The sequence below is a fragment of the Giraffa tippelskirchi genome, chromosome 2, assembly GCF_054371585.1.
Source record: "Giraffa tippelskirchi isolate mGirTip1 chromosome 2, T2T-mGirTip1v1.2.pri, whole genome shotgun sequence".
Taxonomy (NCBI): domain Eukaryota; kingdom Metazoa; phylum Chordata; class Mammalia; order Artiodactyla; family Giraffidae; genus Giraffa; species Giraffa tippelskirchi.
The window spans coordinates 9,598,254-9,625,641 of NC_137276.1; the positions used below are offsets into that span (position 1 = coordinate 9,598,254).

Here is a 27,388-nt window from a genome sequence, read left to right on the forward strand (position 1 = left end):
ATCCACTTGACTGCCAAGGAAGTCTCCTACTTTCACACGTTTTTGACACTGACTTTATGAGCTACTGTGTATGATAAAGTGCTTGGCCAAGTTATGGCACAGCTTAAAAATAAAATTTAAAAAAAAGAACTGGCAGAGGTGCTCAGTAGGCAGCTCCAGACAGGGTTGAGCACCAATTACCTCTGTAGCACAGCAGAAAAGTGAAGGGAGAGGTGAACGTATCCAGAGAAGCACTCTCCCCACCTCAGAAAATTTGTGTATGTCTTGAAGACTCCTCCTAACAGGGCCACCATGGCCACCAGCGCAGAGGCAGAGACCACAGGAAAACTGTGTGGTAAGCCAGTTTTTCTGGCTTTGATGTGTGCCTCCATCCCCCAGCTTATAAGAGCACCCCATAGCCACTGCAGAGCTAGATGAGAGCTGGGTCAGCAGAATAGCCTCGCCTGAACCAAAGCCCAGTTGCACTCTCAGATTCCCATGCAGCAACCAAGCTGCCCTAGAAGACAAATATAACTCCCTCTGTGAAGTGAGGGCCTTGTTTAACTAGGCCAGAACTGACATGGCAGAAAGTAATGAGGTTGGGAAATCTCAAGCAGAGTTGAGGCCTGGACCTTCTAGCTGCTCCCTTATCACAGAAAGCCAGAATTGGCTGGCATTCAGTAACGGCCTGCCATTTATAGAAAGCTGACAACTCAGAAGCATGAAAGTAAGGTATTGTCTACATTCCTGATTAATGTAAAAAAGATAAAAGACAAAAAACGGCCAACATAGGGAGTCAAAACGGGAGCATCACTACAGATCCCACAGACATTAAAAGTATGATAAGGAAATATCATGAACAAAATCATGCACATAAATTCTATGGCTCAGATAAAATGGACAGATTTCTTTTAAAGCCATAATCTATCAACACTCACCCAAGAAGATATTGATAACCCAAACAATAATATATCTAGTAAAAAAATCATATCTGTAGTTAAAAATCTTTCCACAAAGAAAATGTCAGGCCCATAGGCTTCATTGGTACATTCTACCAAACATTTAAGAAAGAAACAATACTAACATTTCACAAACTTTCTCCAAAAACAGAAGAAGGAAACTACTGCCCAACTTATTTTATGAATTCAACATTACTCTAATATAAAAGGCAAAGATATTATAAGAAAATTATAGGCTAATATCCAGTATGAACATAGACTAGTATTAGTTGCTCAGTCATGTCTTACTCTTTGCAACCCCATGGACTGTAGCCTACCAGATTCCTCTGTCCATGGGATTCTTCAGGCAAGAATACTAGCAGCTGCTGCTGCTAAGTTGCTTCAGTCGTGTCCAACTCTGTGCAACCCCACAGACGGCAGCCCGCCAGGCTCCCCCATCCCTGGGATTCTCCAGGCAAGAACACTGGAGTGGGTTGCCATTCCCTTCTCCAGAGGATCTTCCCAATGTAGGGATCAAACCCAGGTCTCCTGAATTATGAGTATTCTTTATCATCTGAGGCATGAGGGAAGCCCGAACATAAACTAAATGTCCTTAGGTTTTTTAACAAATAGAATTTATCAATATAATAAAAAGGATACCATATCATGACTAAGTGAGGTTTATCCCAGGAAAGGATAAATACAGTTGGTGTAACATCTGAAAATCAAGCAATGTAATTCACTATTTAGTTCAGTTCAGTGGTTCAGTTGTGCCCAACTCTTTGCAACTCCATATATTAACATATTAAAAAAGAATACCCGAACAATCATCTCAATAGATACAAAAAAAAAAACACTCTACAGAATTGAACATCCATTCATGATTAAAAAAATAAAACCAACCTTAGCAAACCAGAAATAAAAGACACTTTCCTCAATTTGACAAAAGGGATCAAAACAAAAATCCCTAAAACTAACATCATACTTAATGGTGAAAAAATAAATGCTATGCAAGAGACACAGTTTCGATCTCTGGGTCTAGAAGATCCCCTGGAGAAGGAAATGGCAACCTCCTCCAATGTTCTTGCCTGGAAAATTCCATGGACAGTGGAGCCTGGCGGGCTACCACCCATGGAGTTGCAAAGAATCGGACACGACTGAGTGACTGAGCACAGCACACACAGCTACAAATGAGAACAAGGCAAGGACATCTATTGTTACCACTTCTATTCACTATTTCATTAAAGTCTTAGCAGAATAATTAATTAGAAAAAGAAATTTAAAGGCATAGAGATTGGAAAGGAGAACATAGGACTGTCTTTATTTGCAGATGACATTGCTGCTGCTGCTGCTAAGTCGCTCAGTCGTGTCCGATTCTGTGTGACCCCATATACGGCAGCCCACCAGGCTCCGCCATCCCTGGGATTCTCCAGGCAAAACACTGGAGTGGGTTGCCATTTCCTTCTCCAATGCATGAAAGTGAAGTCGCTCAGTCGTCTCCGACTCCTAGCGACCCCATGGACTGCAGCCTACCAGGCTCCTCCATCCATGGGATTTTCCAGGCAAGAGTACTGGAGTGGGATGCCATTGCCTTCTCCAGCAGATGACATTAAGGGTCTACAAAAAAAAAAAAAGAATCTATAAATATACTACCTAGAATAAGTGAGTTTATCAACATCACAGGGTAACAGGTCAATATGTACAATCAAGTGTATTTCTATGCATTATCAGTAAACAACTGGAAACTGAAGTTTTTAAAATATCAATTATAACACCACCAAAAATATTAAATACTTGGGTGCTGTGCTTAGTCACTCAGTCATGCCCAACTCTTTGAGACCCTCATGGACTGTAGCCCACCAGGCTCCTCCATCCATGGAGTTTTCCAGGCAAGAATACTGGAGCAGGTTGCCATTTCCTTCTCTGGGGGATGACTCGGACCCAGGATCGAGCCCGTGTCTCTTGCATCTCCTACACTGGCAGGCAGGTTCTTTAACACTAGCACCACCTGGGAAGCCCATTAAATACTTAGGAAAATGTTTAATAAAATATGTGCGATACCTGTACACTGAAAGCTGCAAAGCACTGCTGAAATAAAGAAAACATAAATAAGTGAACAGAGACATCATATAGTGAGTCAGAAGACTCCCTCTTATTAAGCTATCAATTTTCCCAAAATTGATCTAGGGGTTCAACATAGTCCCAATGAAAACCCCAGAAGGATATTTTGTAGAAACTGACAAGTTATTTCTAAAATTTACGTGCAAAGCAAAGAATGCAGGATATCAAAATAACCGTCAAAAAGAGAACTGAAAGGTACACTACGTGATTTTACTTCAAACAGAAAAATTTATAGTAACTGGGATTAGCAGAATGATAAGTCACGACATTTTACAAGGATGGAGATTTCCACTTACCTAGTAAATATTTATCATTACTGATTTTAACACAACCAATGACCCATTAAGAGTAGCCATTTCCTATAGTTCTATGAGTTTTAAAATAAGACAGATTCTCATCCAAAGATAATAAATGATTCATGTTTCCTCTTTATAAAACACTAGTCACGCACAAAACTCCACAAATATTGCTTCCTTGGAACCCTCATCTCTGGGGTTTTACAAGTAATACTTCTTAACTATTTTCAACAACCTCCTAATAGGAGGAGAGGGAAACACACACATGCTGTTGATAAGTTTCGATGATTATTATCAAAATTAGAATAACTTCCCTGGTGGTCCAGTGGCTGAGACTCCATGATCTCAATGCTGGGGGCCCAGGTTTGATTCCTGGTCAGGGGACTAGATCCCACATATCTCAACAAAGAGTAACGATCCCCTGCGCCACATCTAAGACCTGGCACAGCCAAATAAATACTTTTGTAAAAAAAAAAAAAATTAGAATAACAGACACTTCCATTATAAAGTGTTTACCGAAAAAAGGCCAGGCAGTAAGTTAAGTATTTGACATACGTTATCACATTGAAGAAAACTGGCTGCAGTGAAAATGAAAATCACAGTGAGGGGGCTATGAATCAAGGGACAGACTTTCACCTGTTTCTCCCCAAAGAGTTGGCACACAACCACACATGAGCTTTAAATACCTTAAAACATGTGCTTCTTTCATCTTTAAGGCAAAACAGTCAGGTAAAGATAGGGTGCGAAGCAGGAAGCAATCTTTCCAATCCTAATGTGTTCATTCTCAAACTCAGCCCAGAGCTACCCCAGAGTGTCATAGCAAACTCCCAGGACATTTCAAGTTTCCTGGGAAAACACTGTTGGACACCTTGAGAATGAGCTCTCGGCAGTTCACAATCTCAAAATCAGATTGCATTACATTTTTTCAGCAATTCCGTATGTTTGTGAATCGGGATGCCGGGTGGTGGTGGTCTCTGTGATTAAAAGCAAGTACCATACAAAAATCAATGTTGAATTGGAAATGGGTGGCACTGTCCAATCTGAATCTAAGATTTGAGAGGCTCTGTGGCTCCCAACGGGTGCACATAGATTGTTTGTATTAATTTTGTAAGTAATTGCGGTTAGTGACTAATAAAATTAAATGTCATTTTTCTTTCCTATTTATTTGGCTGTGCCGGGTCTTAGTTGGGGTACTCGGGATCTTCGCGATCTTCGTTGCAGCCTGCGGCATCTTTAGTTGCGGCAAGCAAACTTTTAGTTGCGGCATGTGGGACCTAGTTCCCCCGAGCAGCAATCAAACCCAAGCTCTCTGCACTGGGAGGGAAGAGTCTTAGCCACTGCACCATCAGGGAACTGCACCTCTTTCTTTTTCTTTTTTTCTCAAATGACTACTGTGTTACAAGGACACAAAAATTTATTAAGTTGGTGGGACTAATTATCTGATAAATGAAACTGTCGGATCCTTCTTTTGGCCCAGTGTTGTTGTTCAGTCGTTCAGTCGTGTCCAACTCTTTGTGACCCCATGGGCTGCAGCAGGCCAGGCTTCCCTGTCTTTCACCATCTCCCGGAGCTTGCTCAAACTCATGTCCATTGAGTCAGTGATGCCGTCCAACCATCTCATTCTCTGTCGCCCCTTCTCCTCCCGCCTTCAGTCTTTCCCAGCATCAGGGCCTTTTCCAGTGAGTTGGCTCTTCGAATCACGTGGCCAAAGTATTGGAGCTTCAGCTTCAGCATCAGTCCTTCTAATGAATATTCAAGGTTGATTTCCTTTAGGATTGACTGGTTGGATCTCCTTGCAGTCCAAGGGACTCTCAAGAGTCTTCTCCAACACCACAGTTCAAAAGCATCAGTTCTTCAGCACTCAGCCTTCTTTACCGTCCAACTCTTACATCCATACATGACTACTGGGAAAAACCATAGCTTTGACTAGGTGGACCTTTGTCAGCAAAGTAATGTCTCTGCTTTTTAATACACTATCATAGCTTTTCTTCCAAGGAGAAAGCGTCCTTTAATTTCGTGGCTGCAGACACCATCTGCAGTGATTTTGGAGCAATTACTAAGACACCCAGTGTCCACAAACCATGAAACTATGGGAACCTCGGCCTGGTCTCCTGGGATCTCTCCAGTGGATAATGCTGCAGCCCAGCACAGCTACAATAATCAAAGTAGAAGTAGATTTATAGGGAAGGGAGACAAGGTTTTGGCCTAGAGCCTGCATTTGCCCCACGAGGACCCTAGCAAAGCATTCAGTTGTCAAAAGCTTCTGGAAAATCTGCAGAAGTGAAATATTTAAACTGCAGTTGGTTAAAACCTTGTCTCCTTCCCTCTGTCATCTCCTGTCCTGTCGGAGTGCTGTGGACATTTAGGGACATGGCTACAGGGAAAGTAAATCTAGGAGGATCATTTTTCTTTCGGTTTAATTAATAAATACATTTATGTGCTTTGAAGTCACTTCTGTGTCTAGTTATCTACCCTAGGACAGAAATGGTTTGCAGGGGGACTTCCCTGGCAGTCCAGTGGTTAAGACTCTGTGCTTCCAATGCAGGGGGTTCGGGTTTGATCGCTGGTCAGGGAACTAGGGATCCCACATGCCGGGAGGCCAAAAAATAAAATAAAAATAAATAACAGTTTTTAAAAATTTCAAAAAGAGATGGTTTCCTGGGAGAGACAGGAAGGCCAAGCTGGACTCCAACCGCAGAACATTCCTGAGTGAGAGAAGCACAAAAAGCGCTAAACCCACCCCTGTCTCAAGGCCACAGGCTGGGTTATCACTTCCCAGCTCTCCACCCTGCTCTCAGCCTCCCAGGTGCATCTCCACACCTCCCAGAGTCTCCTCCACACTTTGGAAACTTCTAAGAATCCCACTTGTACATTCTAATTCAGGCAGGTCGGTTTTCAATGTCTCCCCTCAGTAATTACCACTTGGGGTGCATGAACTTACTGCAGGGCTCCCACAGCCATCCCCATCTCATCCACAACTCCCTCCATCATGTGGCTATGAGTCCCCAACTCTGTCTCCCAAGATTCCTTAATGCACATTCTCCACGCGTGCAAACCTCTCACCAAGCCTCCAAAAACACCACTCTCCACCCCACGCCCTGCATTTACACACACATTTTCCTTCCTGGCCAGCATACAGATTCTCCTCCCCAACAGCAAGTTAAGTCCCACCCAGCTTTCAATCTTGGCAATAAATAGCACCAACAAGAATACTACTATACATTTACTGAGCATCTACTATGCATGTGTCAAGTGCAAAGCTAGGCACTGAATACCTGTTCTCTCTAATTATTCCTGCAAGCCTGCAGGAGGCTGTTACCCTCAGTCTACAGAGATGGGGAGACGGAGGATCACAGAAGTCAAGCATGATGCTCAGTTTCAGAGCTGGCGAGCAGCAGAGGCGGGAGGCCGACCCCATCTGTCTGGTTGCCTGGCTGGAGCTCTTTGCTCTGCCTCTGCGGTCTTTCACCCAGCCTCCAGCCCCCCGAGGCCCCTGCGGTTGTGGGAACCAGCTTCTCACTTCCAGGCCCGAGAACTCAGAGCCAGGATTCAGGATTAACAAGCCAACCTTCGCTTCCAGCAAGAACAATCGCGCTTTCCAAATTCTCCACAGGGTTGATAAGTAGGGCTAATTTGGAAAACAGAACGCAGTGTATTCGAGGGAAAAGAAATAAATCCCCCTTTATTCAACAGGAACAGCATGTTCTCAAAATTCAAATCAGTTGCAGGAACAGATTGGTCAAATCACTGGCATTTTAATGCCCTGTCCCACATTGAGGACCAGCTAGATAATTTGCAGAGCCCAGGGCAAAAGGAAAATGTGGGGACCCCTTGTTTCAAAATTATCAAGAATTCCAAGATGGTGAGCCGAGCATTAAGTCAGGAGTGGGGATCCTTGTGAATAGATTGCACACCCATGAAGCAGACCCTGCCTATATTCCAACCTCATCTGATTTAAAATCCAAAGTGCTTGTGAAGAACAGAGAAGCATCAGTAGGTCCCTGATCTAGAGGTAGCAACAACACGGGGATCTCACTGTAAAGACTAAGAGGTGAATTCTGTCCACAGCCAGTGGGCTCGGAAGAGAATCCTGACCTGGACAATGTCTCAGTTTCAGCCCAGGGAGGTGATGAGCAGAAGGCACTGTGCCTGGGGACCTTTTCATGTAACTCAAGATAATGACTTTGGGTGGTTTTAAAGCTGCTTCGTTTGTGGTCCTTCATCACTGGCAACAGAAAACGAAGAGGGGCAGGAGTGACGTTCTCTCATCCCAAGCCTGAGAAAGCTCCAGACGACTAGGAAAATCTACCAAAACTTGAATTAAAGACTACCAACAACAACACTGCTGGTCACCGTATTTGCGTCCAGATGCCAAGAGAAGAAAGCAAGTGCTGTCGGGCTTTGCTACGATGCCACTGCTCAAGACCTGCCGGAGATGATGCCTTCATCTGGCTAAGCCTAGGCAGACAGGAGCCTGTAAGGAAGCAGACCCGAGGAAGGCAGGTGTCTATCTCCCGTGATCTAAGGTGCCTGGCCCAGTTCACTCTCCATGAGGCAAACCACGCAACCCCAGGCAAGCCCCTCAAGCCAAAGGTTCCTCCACTGTAAAATATGAAGGCTCAACTGGGAGGCTTCCAAGGTCCCTCCTGGCTCCACAGAGAAAGAGAAGAATTCATTTGTGATTTTTCACCTAATTTCTTCAACTTTAAACGCCAGCAAATATAGTCATGATGGTTCGTGCATGCTCGGTTGTGTCCAACTCTTTGTGACCCTATCGACATAGCCCACCAGGCTACTCTGTCCATGGGATTTTTCAGGCAAGAATACTGGAGTGGGTTGCCATTTCCTCTTTCAAGGGATCTTCCCGACCCCAGGACTGAACTCATGTCTCCCGCATCTCCTGCATAGTCATGGACTTCGCTGATGGCTCAGTGGATCAAGAATCTGGCTACAATGCTAGGAGATACAGGAAATGTGGGTTCAATCCCTGGGTCGGGAAGATCCCTTGGAAGAGGAAATGGCAACCCACTCCAGTATTCTTGCCTGAAAAATCCCATGGATAGAGGAGCCTGGTGGGCTACTGTCCATGGGATCACAAAGAGTCAATCGCGACTGATCACAAGCACACACACGCACAAAGACAGTCATACTTTAAAGACTACTAATCATAGCACAGCCCGGTCCAGACAACTGATAGCACGTAGGGGAAAGGAATGCCAGATCACCTTACATGTCTCCTGAGAAACCTGTACGTGGGTCACGAAGCAACAGTGAGAACTGGACACGGAACAACTGACTGGCTCAAAATTGGGAAAGGAGTACGACAAGACTATACATTGTCACCTTGCTTATTTAACTTCTATGTAGAGTAAATCTTGTGAAATGTCAGGTTGGATGAATCACAAGCTGGAATCAAGATTGCCAGGGGAAACATCAACAACCTCGGATATGCAGATGCTGCTGCTGCTGCTGCTAAGTCGCTTCAGTCGTGGCCGATGATACCACTCTAATGGCAGAAAGTGAAGGGGAACTAAAGAGCATCTTGATGAGGGTGAAAGAGGAGAGTGAAAACGTTGGCTTACAACTCAATATTCAGAAAACTAAGCTCATGGCATCCAGTCCCATCATTTCATGGCAAACAGAAGGGGGAAAAGTTGAATCAGTGACAGATTTTATTTCCTTGGGTTACAAAATCACTGTAGATGGTAACTGCAGCCATGAAATTAAAAGACGCTTGCTCCTTGGAAGGGAAGTTTCAACAAACCTAGACAGCATATTAAAAAGCAGAGATATCACCTTGCCCACAAAGGTCCATATAGTCAAAGCTGTGGTTTTTCTAGTAGTCATGTACAGATGTGAGAGTTGGACCATAAAGAAGACTAAGCAAGGAAAAAATGATGCTTTCAAATTGTGGTGCTAGGAGAAGACTCTTGAGAGTCCCTTGGACTGCAAGGAGATCAAACCAGTCAATCCTAAAGGAAATCAACCCTGAATATTCACTGGAAGGACTGATGCTGAATCTGAAGCACCAATACTTTGGCCACCTGAGGCAAAGAACCAGCTCATTGGAAAAGACTCTGATGCTGCTGGGAAAGACTGAAGGCAGGAGGAGAAGGGGACGACAGAGGATGAGATGGTTGGATGGCATCACCGACTCCATGGACATGAGTCTGAGCAGAGATAGTGAAGGACAGGGAAGTCTGGCGTGCTGCAATCCCCGGGGTCACAGAGAGTGAGACACGACTCAGTGAGTGAACACCAACAAATGGGAAAGGACAAAATAGGAAGAAAGGAACTCAGACAAAATGATGGCTGGATTCATCCAGGGTCTACTCGCCAAGGGGCTATGGCAGACCAGTCAGGGCAGCCATTGTCCTGCACGGCTGGCTCTCCTGCACTTGACGCAGTCCCCCAGGCACTTCGGGTCCAGCCCTCTCTTCCTTGAGAGTACCTGGGCATAAGTGATCAAAGTTCTTATAAAGGCAAGGGCACAACTGCATTGTACAGAGGTTGGAAATGAAAGCCAGTGGGAAACCTTTCCGTTTTCATTGGAAGGACCAGCAGGAGTAATTACCCCTGTTACGCCAGCTTGGACCCACCACTGCTCTCTGCCCAGAAGCCTTGGGAAATTTCTCTTGGCCACCAACAGACACAGCCAGCCAGTCTCCCATAGGCTCAGAAACGGTAAATAAAGGAGCAAGCACAGCAGGCTTGCAGCGGGTGTCAGGGAAAGTTTAAATAGCCTTGAAAACGGCTCAGTTGAGTAAAGGGTCTGGGATGCACTCCTCACCTGTCATCAGCCACCCTCCCACAGTCAAAGCACCCCAAGAGGGTGTTCCCCATAGGAGGTCCAGTCTCTGGAGCCTCATCTTCCAAGGACCAGCCTATATTCAGGCCTAGAAACCAGTGACCCCTCAGAATGCATTGCCAGGGGGTGTATGCCCGAGGCTGTCCCCTTCTTCATCTGTAGAGGGTCCCAGGGTCACATGTGAACATTTCTTTGTCCTTAGTAGGGTGAGATTAAAAGTAACTACGAAGAGGCTACTTGCTTGGTAAATAAATCCAGGCCCAAGTGCAGAGAGGACCCCTCATCCCCAGGAGGAAATTATTACTCACACACCATCCGCATGCACCCAGTGGCCCAGTCTCACCCGGCTGGTTCCACTCCCTGATCAGTACCTCTACCATGAGGCCAAGTGGAGCCTGGCAAGGCTGGGGAGGGGTGGTGGACAGGGATGTTGGGCATCATACTGCCCTGAGCCAAAGGTCCCCCAGCTCCTGACGGGGCCAGAACAGACCCGAGAGAGGGAGAGGGCTACAGGCCAAGGCCAGCTGCCGGCCCCGTGGAGAGACAGAAGCCGGAAGACTTAGCTTTACCGTGAGCGGCGAGCCCCGCCACGCCGCCCCCCACATCAGGACTTTGGACGGCGGGCCTCCACACCTCTAGCGGCGTGCGGGCACCCAGGGCCCCAGCTGGACACCTGTGCCAGGTGTGTAGGCGTGTGGAGCCGGACCGGGAGGCAGGCAGTTAAGTAACCTGACACCACACAGCTGGGAGAGCGGCTGGTCCACATCCCGGGGAGGCACAAGGATGCTTTTCTCACTAAGCAAAGCTCTCTTTGTGAGGGTGCATGATGGATTGAACGTTACCTCGGGGGGCACAGGAGAAGGGCTGGCCAGCTGAAGGGGGGAAAAGGAACAGCAGGCAGGCGGCCGTTAAAGAAGCCGGGGCAGCAGAGGAGCTCAGGACGCCTCTTCCTCTTCCACTGACCTTGGACTACCTTGCCCCTGAGGGACAGGAGAGACACTGACTTAGACAGGTTCCTAATGGATAATGACCTGGGATGTGCAAAGGGGTCTGTTGTTTAGTTGCTGAGTTGTATCTGACTCTTTGTGACCTCATGGACTGTAGCCCACCAGGCTCCTCCATCCGTCCCAGGCAAGAAAACTGGAGTGGATTGCCATTTCCTTCTCCAGGGGATCTTCTCGGACCAGGGAGCGAACCCATGTCTCCTGCATTGGCAGGTAGATTTTTTTTACCGCTGAGCTATCTGGGAAGTCCGCAAAGGGGATGGGGCCTCCTTTTTGCCAGAGCACTTGCCTGGAGAAGAAAAAAGCATCACCCAGAGAAGGTGGCAAAGATGCCCTGCCAGACTCATTTTCACCATGTTCTCAGTTTGAGCGACTGCATTCTGTCTGCCCCACTCCATTAGATTCCAAGGACATGTGTCAGCCATGGCTCCAATGTGGAGTCTGGCCCCGCGCTGGTCTGGAGCGTGGAGGCAGCAGAGACAGAAGCGAGACTTTGCACATTCCAGGAAATCAGACCCCCATTCTAATCAGTGCTGTGACTGCAAATTCCAGGGCAGAGGGGCCCGTGCAGCTAGGTTGCTCTGAGCCCTGCAGGGAAAACGCACAGGAGGGACAGAGAAGCATCACTTGACTGAGGCCGAGGCGGCCGACTGAGGTCTGAAATCCACCCGGAAATCCTGTACATCATCAGGGCCACTGTCTGCAAACGTCAGGAAGCACGCAACAGAAAAGACACATCTTTGGAATCGAGGGACCCAGGGCCAAGGGCCCTCAGCCCCATTCTTGTGAAAAGAAACTGAATATTCACAGGTAGCAACTGCTTTTTTTTTTTCTTCAAGATTCACAGTTGGATGGAGGACCACTAAACTCTCTCTTTTGCAGAGAAATAAAAAAGCAAAATGGAGGAGAGTTACGTGTGACCCATTTTTCGGCTCCTACTGAATAAAGGAGGAAGACGGGGTGGAGCCGAGGAGCCTGGCCTCGATTTCCAGCCCGCGCTGGCACTTTCAAGGCCTGGCAGCTCCTGGCTTTCCGGCACAGTCTCCCAGACGGCTCAGAGTGGGAAAAGTTCACCCGACGCCAGACCTCAGACTGCAAATCCGTCCCCCACCTCCATGTGCCCTGAGAGAGTGCCTGTCTGCAGGGACTGGGTCGAGGCTGCCACCGATGATGCTGGAAAAGACTCGGGCAGGTGAAGTGAAGGAGGAGAGAGACAACCCAAACAAGTCTAAGACAGCCTCCCCTGAGGAGGAGGAACGGCTTTCAGGGGGCACCCGGCCAGCTGGCCAGTCAGTCATAAGCAAGGCCCAGTTCTCTGCAGTTTCAACTTTACTGGTAAAAGGTAAAAGGCCTTTTCCAGAACAATGCATCTATGTTTAAAGGTGCCTGTCATTGATAATTGCTTTCCAGTCTCACTGGCAAAAAAGAAAAAAGTCCTCGCTTGCATACCCACGCTGAATGCTTGGGTTTGCTGGGTATTGTTGCCTTTCATAGTTTTCTTTTTTTCTGACCTGTTTGACGTATTAGAAAAAAAAAAAAAGGAGTTTCCAATTCATTCCACCGCACAATTTCTTTTTTCAGAAGTCTCCTGAACACCCTGCATGATGTGTCTATTATTATCTTTGGGGAAACGGCTGACTGCAGCTCACAAAAACACTATTAACTTTCCTCCTGATAAGCATCTGGCTCCGGTCTTGACCTTCCCAGATTTCTCAACCCGGTTCTCTTCCTGCTCCAGCTCCTCCTGCTTGTTGTGTCTGAAGTGGCCAAGGCAGTTCAGGCTTCCAAAGCCTCCAGCCTCAAGCAGTGGGCTGGGAGGTGACCGATCTGTCCATTGAGGGCCTGGGACACACTCCTGAGCTGTCAGCAGCCACCCTCCTGCAGGCCCTGGGGGAGAAGGTTGGGCCTGGGGCTTGGGGTTAGATGAGAAAGTATGGGGAAAAAGATGTGATGGTGAACCAAGACCCTCCATCCAGGTAGGGACCGTCCAGAGAGGTACCTCCTCTGCCCATGTGCTGATAGGCACTATCCTCGAGCTTCCCAGGTGACTCCGTGGTAACGAATCCGCCCACCAAGCAGGAGAGGCGAGTTCGATCCCTGAATTGAGAAGATCCCCTGGAGGAGGGCATAGCAACCCACTCCAGTATTCTTGCCTGGGAAATCCCACGGACAGAGGAGCCTGGCGGGCAACAAAGGGGATTGCAAAGAGTTGGACATGACTTAGCAACGAAACAGTAAACCGTCCTCCGGTTAAGAGGAGGGGAACTTGTAAAACTGAGACAAAACTCAGAAGAAATCTTTGGCTCAAGTGAGAAGTAAAAAGACCCAAGACGAGCCACCTCCTTTCTCTGGGCCTCAGTTACCTCATCAGTAAGATGAGGGGACTGACTAAACCATTTCCAACATCCTTTCCAGCTCCCGAAAAAATTATATGATCTAATATATCTGAAAAGTGCATTTCCTGATCTTTCCCTTTCAGTACGTAATTCCCATCCTTATAGAATATTCTTATTTTCCATCTTGGCTTCCTGCAGCCTGCATTTCAGCTTCTTCTGGGCCGCCTCAGCCGTCTAGACTTTCAAAGTGAAGTTTGGGGCTGGGATTAGGGAAACCCTAATCAGGAAGAGGGGATGAAATAAAAGTCTGGCCTTCCTATATTCACACAACAGAATATTATTTGGTCATAAAACAGGGTGAAGCATGGACACCTGCGATATGGATGAACCTTAAAAATTTTACAGTCAGTGAAAGAAGGTACTTACAAAGAACCACAAATGTATGATTCCATTTATATAAAATGCCTAGAACACAGAAATCCATAAAGACAGAAAGCAGATTCGTGGTTCCGAGGGCAGAGTTCTGGGAAGTATGGAGTGACTGCTAATGAGTACTGGGTTGCTTTTCGGAGTGATGAAAGTATTCTAGAATTACACAGTGATGACAGTTGGCACTACTCTGTAAATGTAAATACACTGACCTGCTTTAAAGGGGTGAATTTTATGGTAGGTGAATAATATCTCAGTAGAACTGCATAAAAAAGGGGAAAAGTCAGTTTCTTTTTACTTCTTTAATGTGGCTACTGGAAAATTGTATTTTATATGTGCAGCTCTTGTTGTATTTTGGTCTATGTGTAACCAAACATTCCAGTAAACATATTGTTCATTTTTCCAAACAAGCACAATCAGTCTGGCCTCCTCCTGCATCCTGAACTGAGTTGGCATCCGGCAGACTGAGAGCAGAGAGCCCTGGGCTGGGCGTCCAGGGACTCAGAGCTTCTGTCACAGCCTGGTTTGTGACCTTGGGCTTTCACAGCCCCTCGCTGGTCCTGGCCCCGCAGGGAAAACACAAATGTTGGACCACACAATCCCTGTTAGGTCAGAAAGCCCTGGTGGCTCACATGGTAAAGCGTCTGCCTGAAACACGGGAGACCCAGGTTCGATACCTGGGTCAGGAAGATCTCCTGGAGAAGGAAATGCCAACCCACTCCAGTCCTCTTGCCTGGCAAATTCCATGGATGGAGGAGCCTGGTGGGCTACAGTCCATGGGGTCGCAAAGAGTTGGACATGACTGAGCAACTTCACTTTCTTTTTTTTCACGTTCAGCAGGTAAAATCGAATCTTAAAAGTTCTCGTTCTACCCCAAATGTTGTTTCTCTCCTAAAAGCTGTCGACCTGGGAATAAAAGTCACGTAAAGACAGACCAGGTAATTCACTGACGGAGCAGAGTGACTGGTTTAGTACCATTGTATTCCGTTTATTCTGATGAATTTCCTGGGGGACAGTTTCTTCCTGGTTGCCCCAGCTTTCAGTGACTTAGGAGATTGTTAATTCTATAGCCAATGGCAAAGAATATGGGTACAATCCCCTGGAAAATAATTTGGCAACGTACACCACGGGCCATAAAAACTCTCACCCTTTCATCCAGTCATACTAAAAATGTGCTTTTTAGTATCTGTCCCCAAAGAATAACCAGATACAGAAAGCCATAAACACAAAAATGCTTGGTTTGGGGAAAACATGGCCCAAATGAACACAAAAAGGACTAGCTAACCAGACGGTAATAAAGCTTGAGACAGCAACAATGAAGCTGCTGGAATAATGGTGGAATCCTAGATCTTTTTTATTCTTTTCTTTTTGATGTGATTAAAGTATAACTTCCCAAAACTGGTATAGTGTAATATGCCATCAAAGCATTTCCCATGATGTCTAAGCAGCACGGTAAAGAGAAATTAAAAAGAGCCTTTATGCTGAGAGAGGAAAATCTTGGTATATTCGTTCCCAAGAAAATCAAACCACAGTGTAAAAGATATTGAAGCATCTCAGCCCTGACTTATCTGGCATGTCCACTATGATATTTATACTGACTTTTTTTCTTTTTAGCAGGAGGACTGTAATTATGGTTCAAGGGCATTAATAGGTGCTTAGAACTCTTGAGAGGAGAAGTCAGTCATTATATGGATAGCCTTTTGATCATCTTCCAATCCAAGCAGATTATTTTTGGCGGGGGTGGAGGAAGCTTTCTTTAGCATCATTTTGTAATGAGAGACTAAATGAAAGTGCCCACTGTCTCCCTGCCCCATGGAAACGGTGTGTGTGGACCCCATCCTCTCCCAAACAGCCCCCTGCTTTAGTGGGAAGGGACAGCTGAGGAGGGAAGGGCTCCGGTGTGGAACCCACACTAGCCCACCAACCCTCCTGCCCCAGTGAGCTAAGCAGCCTGTGAGAGTCACGTTCCCTTTGGGTGCCTCTCTCTAAAGTGAAGAGTCAGGCTACGGGACTTTCGAGAACCTTCCACGCTCAGATTTCGAGGTCTGGGATTCTGTCCACAAGCCAAGTGGTGGTTCTGACCAGTCAATAGTGTCTCTTCAGGGAAGGAGGTGTCTTTGTCCACAGGATCCCAGAAAACATGAAAAGTGGAGCATTGATGTGGTTAGAGATGGGTTGTGGAAGGTGTGCACACACAGTTGTACTTGTCAGAGGATGGAGGAGACAGCATTAGGAGACAGCAGTTCGGAGCTCCAGAATAGACCCCAGAGACATTAACACCTATCTTCCAGGAACCAACAGACCGAGCAGGCAGGAAATCAGTAAGGCTACAGTTGACCTGAATGGCATTATCAATCCACTAGACCTAAGCGATGTTTACAAAACACTCTACCCAACAACACCAGAAAATTCTGCTGTTCACATGGGCCGTTCATCAAGAGACACCGCGTGCTGGACCAGAGAACACATCCTAACTAATTTAAAAGAACGGAAATCACGCACAGTATGTTCTTAGACCACAGTGGAACTGACCTAGAAATCAATAACAGAAGGCGAGCTGGAAAATCCCCAGGGTTTGGAGATTAAATAACATGCTTCTAAGTAACCCTTGAGTCAAAGATGTCTCAAGAATAGTTGGGAAATGAGGCAAACTTGGGTTCAAACTCTGGCTCCACCTCCTTCTCCTGAGCAGCCCCGGAGCGTTATCACTCACTTCTCGGAGCCTCATCTACTCTTCAGTTGGACAATTAGATAACACTCGTCTCTCTGTGGGTGGTGATGAGGGACACACGAGGTGGGCCCGGGACACCAAGAGCACAGTACCCAACTCCCAGGAAGCACCCAGCTCCCAGGAAGCATCCAGCAGTGGGAGCTCTCCTGGCCATGATTCCGTCCAGTGCTGCTGCCCAGCACCTGGCTGTCCAGGAGAACACTGTCCCTTGTCCCCTCTCCCCCAGGCTAGCTCAGTCTCTGCCAGAGAGAAACACTTGTGACTGCTGAATGCCGAGCCTTCGCTCCTCTGTATCCAGTTGGCAGCCATCAGCCTGGGCAACCCCAGCTGGCAAAACCCTGTGCCCATCCATCCCCACCAAGTGGTGACGACCACTTGGAATACTGGCAACAAAGAGAGGGCTCTCCTAGTCACGGGGTGTGAGATGACTCAACTGTTGGATGATCGAGTAAAATCTTGCCTGAGACTGTGTGCAAGGGAACTCTACTGCAGATCTTGCCAAACTCGGAGGGAAAAAAATTCATCGGCAGACAGGCCTACCGTCTTCTTCTCGAGATCAGATTGCACAACTAATGAGAAAGATGTTTCCTGGGGTTTGAAAATATTGCACAAGGTTCTGACTCATTAAGACAGAGCTTATTCAAATTTGAAAACTATCGAAAATTCCAGCCACAACAACGTGCCCTCTGAAACCACCACGTGCCCAAGGAGATATAATTATCTCCTGATGAGGGACCAGCTACTGTCATGTGACGCTGGATAGGACTGCTTTTATGGCAAGTGCTAACATGACAATTTGTCCCAGGGATCTAAAATAATAGGCCACCCATGGACTCTCAAACTTATTTTTTTCCTTGAGATGTGACAAATCTTTCCTCGTAAGCAATTCCCAAAGCATGGAAAACAAACAAAGCATCAATCAAGAGGGTCTCAGGGTTTCCATGCACTGCTCTGTCCTGGGCATCACAAACCCTAGGAAGGATGAACCAGATGACATTTAGAAAATCCCAGGTGTTCCAGACAGGCAGTTCTTCAGTCCAGAGAAGTCACAAGCTTCTTAGGTGATGCAGACAATGACTGGGGGACTCAAAGGCTGACAGGCAAGGTGGTGTTTGAGTCCTTCTGCCCAAAGAAGCTTTTCTAAAATATTTGTTTGCAAACTCCAAGTCAGCCTCCAGGACACAGGCCCAGCATCACCCTCCTCCTCTGTGATGCTTCCTTTAACCCACCCACACACCTTATCCCCAGGAAGACATCATTACAGCACTACCTCCACTGAGCTGACTCCTCATTGGCTATCTCTACGATAACGATGACCATGATGATTACGATAACTAACACAGATCCAGTTCTAGTAATGCACTGGGCACGGTTCTAAGCACTGAGTTCATATAATTAGCTGCTTCCATGTTTCAACAATCCTATGACAGAGGCATGTACGCACCATTATTTTTATTATGATTTTACTGATGAAGAGACTGAAACTGAGAGAGTCTGTCACATCAGAGACGTCATCCCTTTAGAAGGCGGTGATCTGACCCAAGAGAGTTCCAGAAAAACATCTACGTCTGCTTCACTGACTACGCTAAAGTCTGACCGTGTAGATCACAACAAACTGTGGAAAATTCTTCAAGAGATGGGAATACCAGACCACCTGAGCTGCCTCCTGAGAAATCTGTATGCAGGTCAAGAAGCAACAGTTAGAACCAGACATGGAACAACAGACCGGTTCCAAATTGGGAAAGCAGTACGTCACGGCTGTATATTGTCACCCTGCTTATTTAACTTATATGCAGAGTACATCATGAGAAATGCTGGACTGGATGAAGCACAAGCTGGAATCAAGATTGCCAGGAGAAATATCAATAACCTCAGATATGCAGATGACACCGTCCTTATGGCAGAAAGCAAAGAGGAACTGAAGAGCCTCTTGATGAAAGTGGAAGAGGAGAGTGAAAAAGCTGGCCTAAAACTCAACATTCAAAAAATTAAGATCATAGCATCTAGTCCCATCACTTCATGGCAAATACATGGGGAAACAATGGAAACAGTGACATACTTTATTTTCTTGGGCTCCAAAATCACTACAGATGGTGACTGCAGCCATAAAATTAAAAGATGCTTGCTCCTTGAAAGAAAAGCTATGACAAACCTAGACAGCATATTAAAAAGCAAAGACATCACTTTGCTGACATAGGTCCATCTAGTCAAAGCTATGGTTTTTCCAGTGGTCATGTATGGATGTGAGAGTTGGACCATAAAGAAAGCTCAGCACCAAAGAACTGATGCTTTTGAACTGTGGTGTTAGAGAAGACTCTTGAGAGTCCCTTGGACTGCAAGGAGATCCAACCAGTCCATCCTAAAGGAAATCAGTCCTGAATGTTCATTGGAAGGACTGATGCTGATGCTGAAGTTCCAATTCTTTGGCCACCTGATGCAAAGAACTGACTCATTAGAAAAGTCCCTGACACTGGGAAAGGTTGAAGGCAGGAGGAGAATGGGTTGACAGAGGATGAGATGGTTGAATGGCATTATCAACTCAATGGACATGAGTTTGAGCAAACTCTGGGAGTTGGTGATGGACAGGGAAGCCCAGCATGCTGCAGTCCATGGGGTAGCAAAGAGTTGGACACAACTGAGCGACTGAATTGAACTGATCAGACTCCTTAAGCTGGGTGTGATATGATCTACTACAAACTCCTAGACATCATGGACTACCCAGCCTGACTCACCTCTGACTCCTTCGACCTGGACCCTCTGAGTACACAGTAGGTGTTCAATAAATGCTTTGAATGAACTTAGAACTCATGTCATTAGTTCCAAAAGCTGAAATCTGATCCCTTCCAGCAGCAACAGACGTGCCTCTTCAATGGAAGCCTTTTGGAAAAGCATTTGGGATGGCTACACTTCTGTTTCTCTGTTGACATTAATTTTCTTTCTTTTTAATAGCAGAGAAGATGGGGAAGGAAGGAAAGAGAAAAGACTCAGGAGGGATCTTGCTCTGGAGGACACCTGCCGCCCAGCCTCAGAGCCCCTGGGAAGCAGGGAGGACCACCAGGTTCAATGCAGCTCACCTCCTGGGGCTAGATGTGTCTCCACAGTGGTCACGGGGGAACTGCAGTGCCCACACAAAGCTGCAGTACAAGGCCACCAGGCCCAAGATGGGCCGCAGGCATCAACGCCAACCTTGGCTTTAACCCCCAATAACTTAAGAAAAAGAAATAACTCTTGAAGAAGTCAGTTCAGGCTTTAAAACAGGGATGCGTGTGTGTGCTCAGTCGTGTCTGACTCTTTGCGACTTCATGGTACCCCGCCAGGCTCCTCTGTCCCTGGGATTCTCCAGACAAGAATACTGGAGTGGGTTGCCATTTCCTCCTCCAAGGGATCATCCTGGGGATCAAACCCATGTCTCTTGTGTCTCCTGCATTAGCAGGTAGATTCCTTACCACTGTGCCACCCGTGAAGCCCCCAAGCAGGGATGATGTTACCATAATTCTTCGGAGACTGATTTAGTTGCGAGAATCATACACCATTCCAGCCAGGAGACCCCTCAGGGATCACTGGTCCAATCCCCTCACTGATGAGGCTTTGCAAGGTCAGAGGCTGGTCACCTGGGCAGGTAACAGCCTAGGCAGGGGTCAGGGCCAGGCTTGGCCCACCAGTCCCTAAACCCTAGCTGGCCTTCCAAGGAACCCTCACCCACTGCCAAGCTTGATTTCTTCTTCAAAGTAAGCCTGACCAGGGCTATTTATTCACTTAAAATATAAGCTCATGGAAAGTCTGATTTCTCTATCCAAGGCATGGAACGATTTGTCCAGGATCACACAACTGTTCATGGACTCAAGAGTCCAGCGCCGCAGTCCTGAGGCTGTCGGATGTCTGACCACAGTTAGCTCATAGTCCTGCCATAATCACTCACTGAATGCAGTTATTTTAAGCACTAATGCAACCTATTTACGGCTCCTCTGCATGGAACGAAGTTACTCAAACGCTTGGCTTCTAGACACTTGGCTTACCAATTTTATGAAACCTTAATGTTTTAACTCTTTGGTGGCTCAGACAGGAAAAAATCTGCCTGCAGTGAGGGAGACCTGGGTTCAATCCTTGGGTTGGGAAGATCCTCTGGAAGAGAGCACGGCAACCCACTCCAGTATCCTTGCCTGGAGAATCCTCATGGACAGAGGAGCCTTGGGGGCTACAGTCCATGGAGTCGCAGAGTTGGACACGACCGAGTGTCTAAGCACAGCACAGCAGAGCAAGACCAACAGAGAGCCAAAGAAGATAACCAGCCAGAGTGAGCAAAGCCCTTATAAATTACTTCTAAGCCGGTGGTGGCTCTTCACCAGGAGTGCATGGCCAGCCTCCACCAGAAGCCCTTCCATGTCAGGCCTTGGGTGAGACCAAGATGGTGAGTCCCTGGGCTTCCAGACCTCTGGGCTCGGGGCTGCTGTTTGAGGCGGGGGTGGGGTACTTTCCTGGACTCTGCACAAGGAGGAGAAAAAAAGATTAGGCTTCTGATACTTGGGGAGTCTTTTTTGGGCCTCTTTCCTGGCTTCCTGTCCATTTTTCAGCAGAGACTGGTCAGAGATCCTGGCTAGTTTTTCGCAGTGTCTGGGAATCCAAAGAAGCCTTTCTTTGCACAAGAACAGTCTGCGGCCCGGAGCTCTGGTTTGGAAGTATCTCTAGTACAGCTCCTTCTGTGCTTTTCTGCTTTTATTTTTTTTTTTTCCGGCAAGAGGTGCTCCAATGGCATCTGGGGGTAACCATGCCCTCTAACTGCTGCGCTGGTGGAGCGAGTGCTGTGACGTGTCCTGTGTTTCATCTCAAGGCCACGCCATCTGGAGCTCTGTTGATTCCAGCTATTCACTTCAGCTTAGCTGGAGTTGGCTTATAATCTCGGTTTCTCTGTCAACAGCACAGAATGATTATGAATGGGCTGTGGACCAGATGCACAGGTTCAAGTCCTGGGCCAGGCACAGCTCTGCGACTCTGTCTCCCAGCTGTCACCCTGGGAGGATGACAGCGCACCCCTCACGGGGCTGCTCGGAGGATCAAACAGGTTGGCACAGGGCTGGCACAGAACAAGCACGAAATATATGTTAGCCCTTATTATCAGATTATCATTACTTGCAATCCCTTTCTTTTTTTTTGTAATCCCCTGACTAGTGTAGAGTTTCTGCTTTAAACTAATCCAGTCAGCTCCTGGTGGAAGACAGCAGCTCTCTAATCTCTGGTATAACTGTACACTTTCCCAGCCAAACCTTGACAGCAGCGTTGATTTCTGAAATCGATGATGTGCCCTCATTTCCAGAACCATGATTCCAGAACCCTCTCCGAAGCCTTTGTGAAACAGCTCACAGATGAAAGTGCTCTCTTTTCAGGGCTGGTGCACTGGGATGACCCTGAGGGATGGGATGGGGAGGGAGGTGGGAGGGGGGTTCAGGACGGGGAACACATGTACACCCATGGCTGATTCATGTCAATGTATGGCAAAAACCACTGCAATACTGTAAAGTAATTAGCCTCCAATTAAAATAAATAAATTTAAAAAATAAAAATTTTTTTAAAAAGTGCTCTCTTTTGAGTGGGGACAGATCCCACCATCCAAAGATCTGCCGTGACTCCCAAATGCTGCTCACCAGCCCCCCTTACCTCCCTTGCCCTCTCTCTCTCCACCCCAGTCAAACCCTCTTTGTGCTCCCAGGACTGGCAGAGCCGCTCCTGCCCAGGGAGCTCCTTCCCCATGTCCTCACGCGGCTCGCTCCAACTCCAGGCTGCCAGTCCAACGGCGCCTCCTCCAAAAGACCTCCCACAGCCACTCCAGCTAAAGGAACGCTCTGGTCAAGTCTCGCAGCCAGAGCCAGCGGCCAATGCACTGCACTGAACAATGACGTCAGGTGACCTGCTCGTGGGCAAGGCTTCGACTGAATGAAGCCTTCGCTCCCAGGATCCTGTCCTCAGAGGTACCTCTGGAAAGTCAAGGGCAGCAAGCTGGATGTGGGGATGGGAGGTGGCGGGGGAGGGAGTAGAGAAGGGCAGCAAAAGCAAAACCTTTCATTGAGGAAAGAAAGACTGGGTGGCCGTGGATCTCCAGTACCTCTGGTCTCTTTTCTCATTCATTTATTCATTCAACATCCTTCCCACACACACATCTGCCACGTGCCTCTGATGTGCCCAGCAGACACACACGCGCACACACAGTGCCGGATGCACCGTGGAGCTCAGTAAATATTTGCAGAAAGAAAGAAGGACGGGGGAGAACCGCTCTGCGCCCTGTCTCTCTCTCCTCTCACCATGCTCGTCCTCCTGGGGCTGTCCCCTCACTGGCTCTCCCCAGAGCCTGCTGCGGGCCTGCTGGTTAGCAGCAGACGACCTGTTCTCTGCACACACACATGGTGGCTGTTAATGACTCTGCCAACTCCAAAACTTGCTAAGTGACTCCACCTCGCTGGCAATAAATCTGGGGCTCCAATAGTGCCAGTTATTCAGGACCCTGCGCCGTGAGACTACAAACAGTAACAGCTGGCTTGTTTTTGACCAAAAAAAAAAAAAAACAAAACACATGCAATGTGCTTTTTTAAAGTCATCACCTCACACCCAAATTATGGCATGCATCATGCCTCTGCACCCTGGTGTGGTCTGCTTTCCACTGCTAGCTTCGTCCTACCCAGCTTTTTTGTTTTGTTTTTTTGTTGTGAGCTGCCTGGCTCAGGAACATCTGAGAACACAACCCAGCCTGTCCTCTCTGGCCCTGGGACTCTGCGCCACTAGCCTGGGTCACCCTGATGCCTCCCCAGCCACACCAATCTACTCATCAAACAAGGCTGGGCTCAGCCTGCCCCTCCTCCCCACTCCACTTGGGACTCACTTCGGGGCCTCCCAAAACTTCCTTTATCCTCCCGAACGTCTGTTCCCCAGCCGGCTAAAACACTGGGTTACTTCTGAATAAGGCTGTCTGGGTTCAAATTCCAGCTGAGTGATCTTGGACATGTAATTCACCCTTAGTTGTCCCACCTGTCAAACGGAAATGACTTCCCTACTCTTGAGGCTGTGAAGGCCGAGTGTGGTCACACGTGTAACATGCCTGGCCCAGGGACTGGGGTGCCGAGTGGGTGCCCAAACCCAGCCTGGGCAGGTTCACTTCTCTCTGGAATATGTCTCCTCCACCCTCTAACTAGGCTGTTTCCTGAGGGCAGAGATTCTGCGTTTTACCTGTACAGCTCTGGCAACCCTCCTCCCCAGGTTGGTCAGCCTGTGCCGGGCCCCGGGTTGATCCTAGACCGTTTTCCTACCAGAAAACCTAGCCCAGCTCCCCGGCTGGGCTCCCCTCTTCCCGTCTCCATGCACTGCCCGCGGTCAGGAGGCAGCCTTGAGGCTGAGGGCAAGTGCCCTGCCAAGCAGGGCTGGCCCATCCCCACACTACTGGATTGGCCGGAGCTGAACTCAGCATTGTTTTTCCACATGGTCTCTGGGACTGGCGAGAAGCATCCTTCGGGAAGGTCCCGCGAGAGAGTTAGAGGATGGCTCCACCCTTCGCTCCCCCCACCACCCTCACCTCCCCGGCCAGGACGGGTCTTATTGATACAGAAAAGATGCTTCAGGAGGGAGAAGGCTACACTTTTCCCTCATCCCTAACGAGCTCCCCTCACCCCTGCCTCTGCCTTTCCCCTGATCCACGCTCAGTTTATTCAAAAAGAGCCACTTTCATTTTTGTACGGTTGGCTCAAAACCCAGGAAGCGACGCTGGTATCAGTGCCCGCTACACCTCCTGAACCGGTGCTTGACCGGGAAACCCCGGGGCGGGGATAAACTGGGGAGCCTGAAGGGCATGGCCACCTCTTTCAAATAAAAAGTTAAAAGTTTTCAACCAGGAGATCGCTAATGTGAAACATGAAACCTGTTCATCTTAAGGGGGGTGGGGGGAGGCGGATGAAGAGAAGGAAGGGAAAGCCACAGAAATGAGACTTTGTGGTCCCAACGCCCGGGGCTCACTCAGCACCGGACACTCTTCTCAGCCCCGAACTTCTCAACCCTCTTTATGCCCACATTCCCGTCTTTGTCCCCCAGGCCCTGGCACGGTGTGGTTCCCCGCGGGGCAACCAGCAGGCGGCCATAGGCCGGAGGCCCCGGCACCGGGTTCCCAGGGGTGGGGGCTTCGGGACAGAGCCGGGCCAGGGACCGCCACGCGCGGAACCGACCTTGGGCTGGGCGCAAAGCTCGGTTCCGAGGGAGCCCGCGGATCGCTGCCACCCCGGGGGTCGATGCCCGCCTCTCTCAGCCAGTGGGTGCCCCCAGAAGACCCAACAAAGCTTCGCAGCCCCTTTCCCGGCCCGTCCGTCCCTCGGGGCCGGGACGTCGCGACCCGGGAGCTCCCAGAGCGCCGGTACCTTGGCCGCAGGCGCCGCGCTGCAGGACGATGACCGGCGGCTGATGCAGCCGCTCGGAGCGATAGCTGGCGGCGCGCAGCTGGCACAGGTTGGCGTAGGTGTTGGCGTCGCTGCCGCACACCGGCTCGTTGCTGGCGCACACGCAGAGGCCAGATTGCGCTCGCCGCCGCACCGTGGCCGAGGCGGGCACCCCGAAGGGCACCACGCACTGCAGCCCCTCGCCGCAGGGGCCCTCTTGCAGGCCGCACTCGGCCCCCTCGGGCGCGCCGCACACCTCGCAGCAGCCGCACGCGTCTCGGACGCGGCCGCCCTCGCAGGGTCCTGGCGGCGGGGCGCAGCGCGCGGGGTCGCAGCGCTCGGGACACCCGGCGGCGCCCGGCGCCGAGCGCCCGGCCCGGGCCGGCTGCGCCAAGGCGGGCGCCGCGAGCAGCAGCAGCAGCAACAGCAGCGGCGGAGGCGGCGGGAGGAACGGGGCGCGCGCGGGCTGCATGGCGACTCCGACGGCGGCGGCGGCGGCGGCGGCGGGCTGGGCGAGGGCCGGAGAGCGGTGCCGGGCAGAGCGCGGGAGGGAGTCGGGACGAGCGAGTGCGCGCGGCCGCGCAGCCCAGCCCATTGGCCTCGCTGCGGTGACGATCCGCCTTGGGGACGGGCACGGCGCCCGGGAGGGGGGCCGACCGGATGGCGGGGGGGCCGTGTGGGCGGTGGGGGGGGGGCAGGCGGGCGGACCGGGGACCGCCCGCGGCGGGGCAGGGCGGGAGCGGCGGGGCTCGTGGGCCCCGGCGGGCGGGCGGGGCGGCGCGCGGGTGGGTCCGCCCGCTCGCCGGGCTCTGCTTCCCGGTCTCCGCTTCCCACGTCTCCGCTTCTCGCGGCTTTCTCCGCCGCCACTCGGGACCTTAAAACCAAAAAGAGGCTTCGCACAGGGGAACCCGCGCGGGCCCGGCGCGCGAGCGCCCGGGAAAGTTCCCGCAAACTGCCGAGTTGGGGACCCGCCCGGCCGCGGGAGGGGCCGTGGCTCAGACCCCGGGCCGGGTCATGCGCTCCAGGGCAGGAAGGCTAACATCTCTCTGGAACTGACCCCCGCGCTCAGCACGCGCGACCGTGACCGTGGACACCCCCCAGCGAAGAAGGCGGGGCCCGCGGGGCTGGCACAAAGCCAGCTCCCAGACCCTCCGGCAAGCCAAAAAACCAGAGAGCAGAAATAGTTAGAATATAGTCATTCGAGTCATTTAAAAAGTTACGGGTGGGATGTGGGCTTGTGCCTGCCCAGAAGGGCTCGGGAAGGAGATGCGAGAGGCTGTGGGGTGCGGTGGGGCGGGGGCTGGTTTCCGGTCGGAGAGGGGCTTTGTACTGATTGAGTCTTTCACCACGCGCGTGATTCTCTCCAAACGCTAATAAATAAAAGAGCTCGTCTTTGATCTCCCACCCGAGAGTCTTCAGTGCATCATTTGGGAGAGAAGTTAATCTAGGCGTGGCCAGGAGGAGCAGGGGCGACCCCTGGGGTGGTCCCCGTGCCCGGGCGGTGCCAGGCCCGCAGATGGGCAAAGCTGGCACCGGAGAAGCCGGGAGGAAGAGGGCTCGCGCAGCCCTGAGCCAGGGCAGAGGGGCCCAGGAGTGGCTGGGTGGGCACTGGGCTGCCCTTGGAGGGAAGGTAGTGATGGAGGCTTAGCGACTTTTTGCTGTTCTTCTGTATTTCCTTGTTCCCTTGGGTACCGGGTACTTTTCCAACAAAAATAGTTTAAATGTAACATCTGAATATGTATAACTCCCCCCTCCTCAAAGCACCTCCCAAATGTGAGACATGTTAGTGTCCAGGGTCCAGAGGGGTCCCCTGGGCCCAAGAACCGGCCAGCAGGAGGTGCACATCCTGGGTCATGACAAGATGTTTTGGCCTTGTCCTGAGTGTCTGGACCCCAGGGCAGTATTTCCTAAAGCCAGGACCTCACCTTGTGGGAAGGGAGGCCTGTGCTCAGAATTGACTCAGCCCTGGATTTGGGAGGTAAGGGGTGAAAGATACCTGATTAGAGGCCCTAAGTGCTCAACTGGCTGAGATTACCCAAAAAAGAGGAGCTTGGCCTGGCCTCACAGAGGAATAATATGCAAAGTCCATCAGGAAATAAAAAGACTCTCCCCACTGTAGTCCAGCTAGCAGATGAGAGAAACGGGCCCAGCGTGGTGAAGAGACTGGTGAAAACTTCTTTTCATCCAATACTTGTATTTTACAGATGAGAAAGGGTAAGTGACTCCCAGGTCACACCACAAGTTGGGAGTGATGGAGCCAGCACAACTTCTAAACAGGCCATGCCCGTTGGCCCCCATCCTTCACCCTCCAGCCAAGTGGCCAGACCGCAGAGTGAACTAG

At 49.6% G+C, this 27,388-nt stretch overlaps 1 protein-coding gene across 2 annotated transcripts in view; it reads right to left on the reverse strand.

Moving 5' to 3' along the window:
- HTRA1 (HtrA serine peptidase 1) overlaps positions 1–25,635 on the reverse strand; it is a 59,485-nt gene extending 33,850 nt beyond the window's left edge. For both annotated transcript variants that reach the window (XM_081534177.1, XM_081534166.1), the window contains exon 1: positions 25,030–25,635. In XM_081534177.1, the coding sequence (XP_081390303.1) occupies positions 25,030–25,519 (490 nt within the window). In that variant the 5' untranslated portion in view covers positions 25,520–25,635. The remainder of the gene's footprint in view (positions 1–25,029) is intronic.
- Between the last annotated feature and the right edge of the window lie 1,753 nt (positions 25,636–27,388).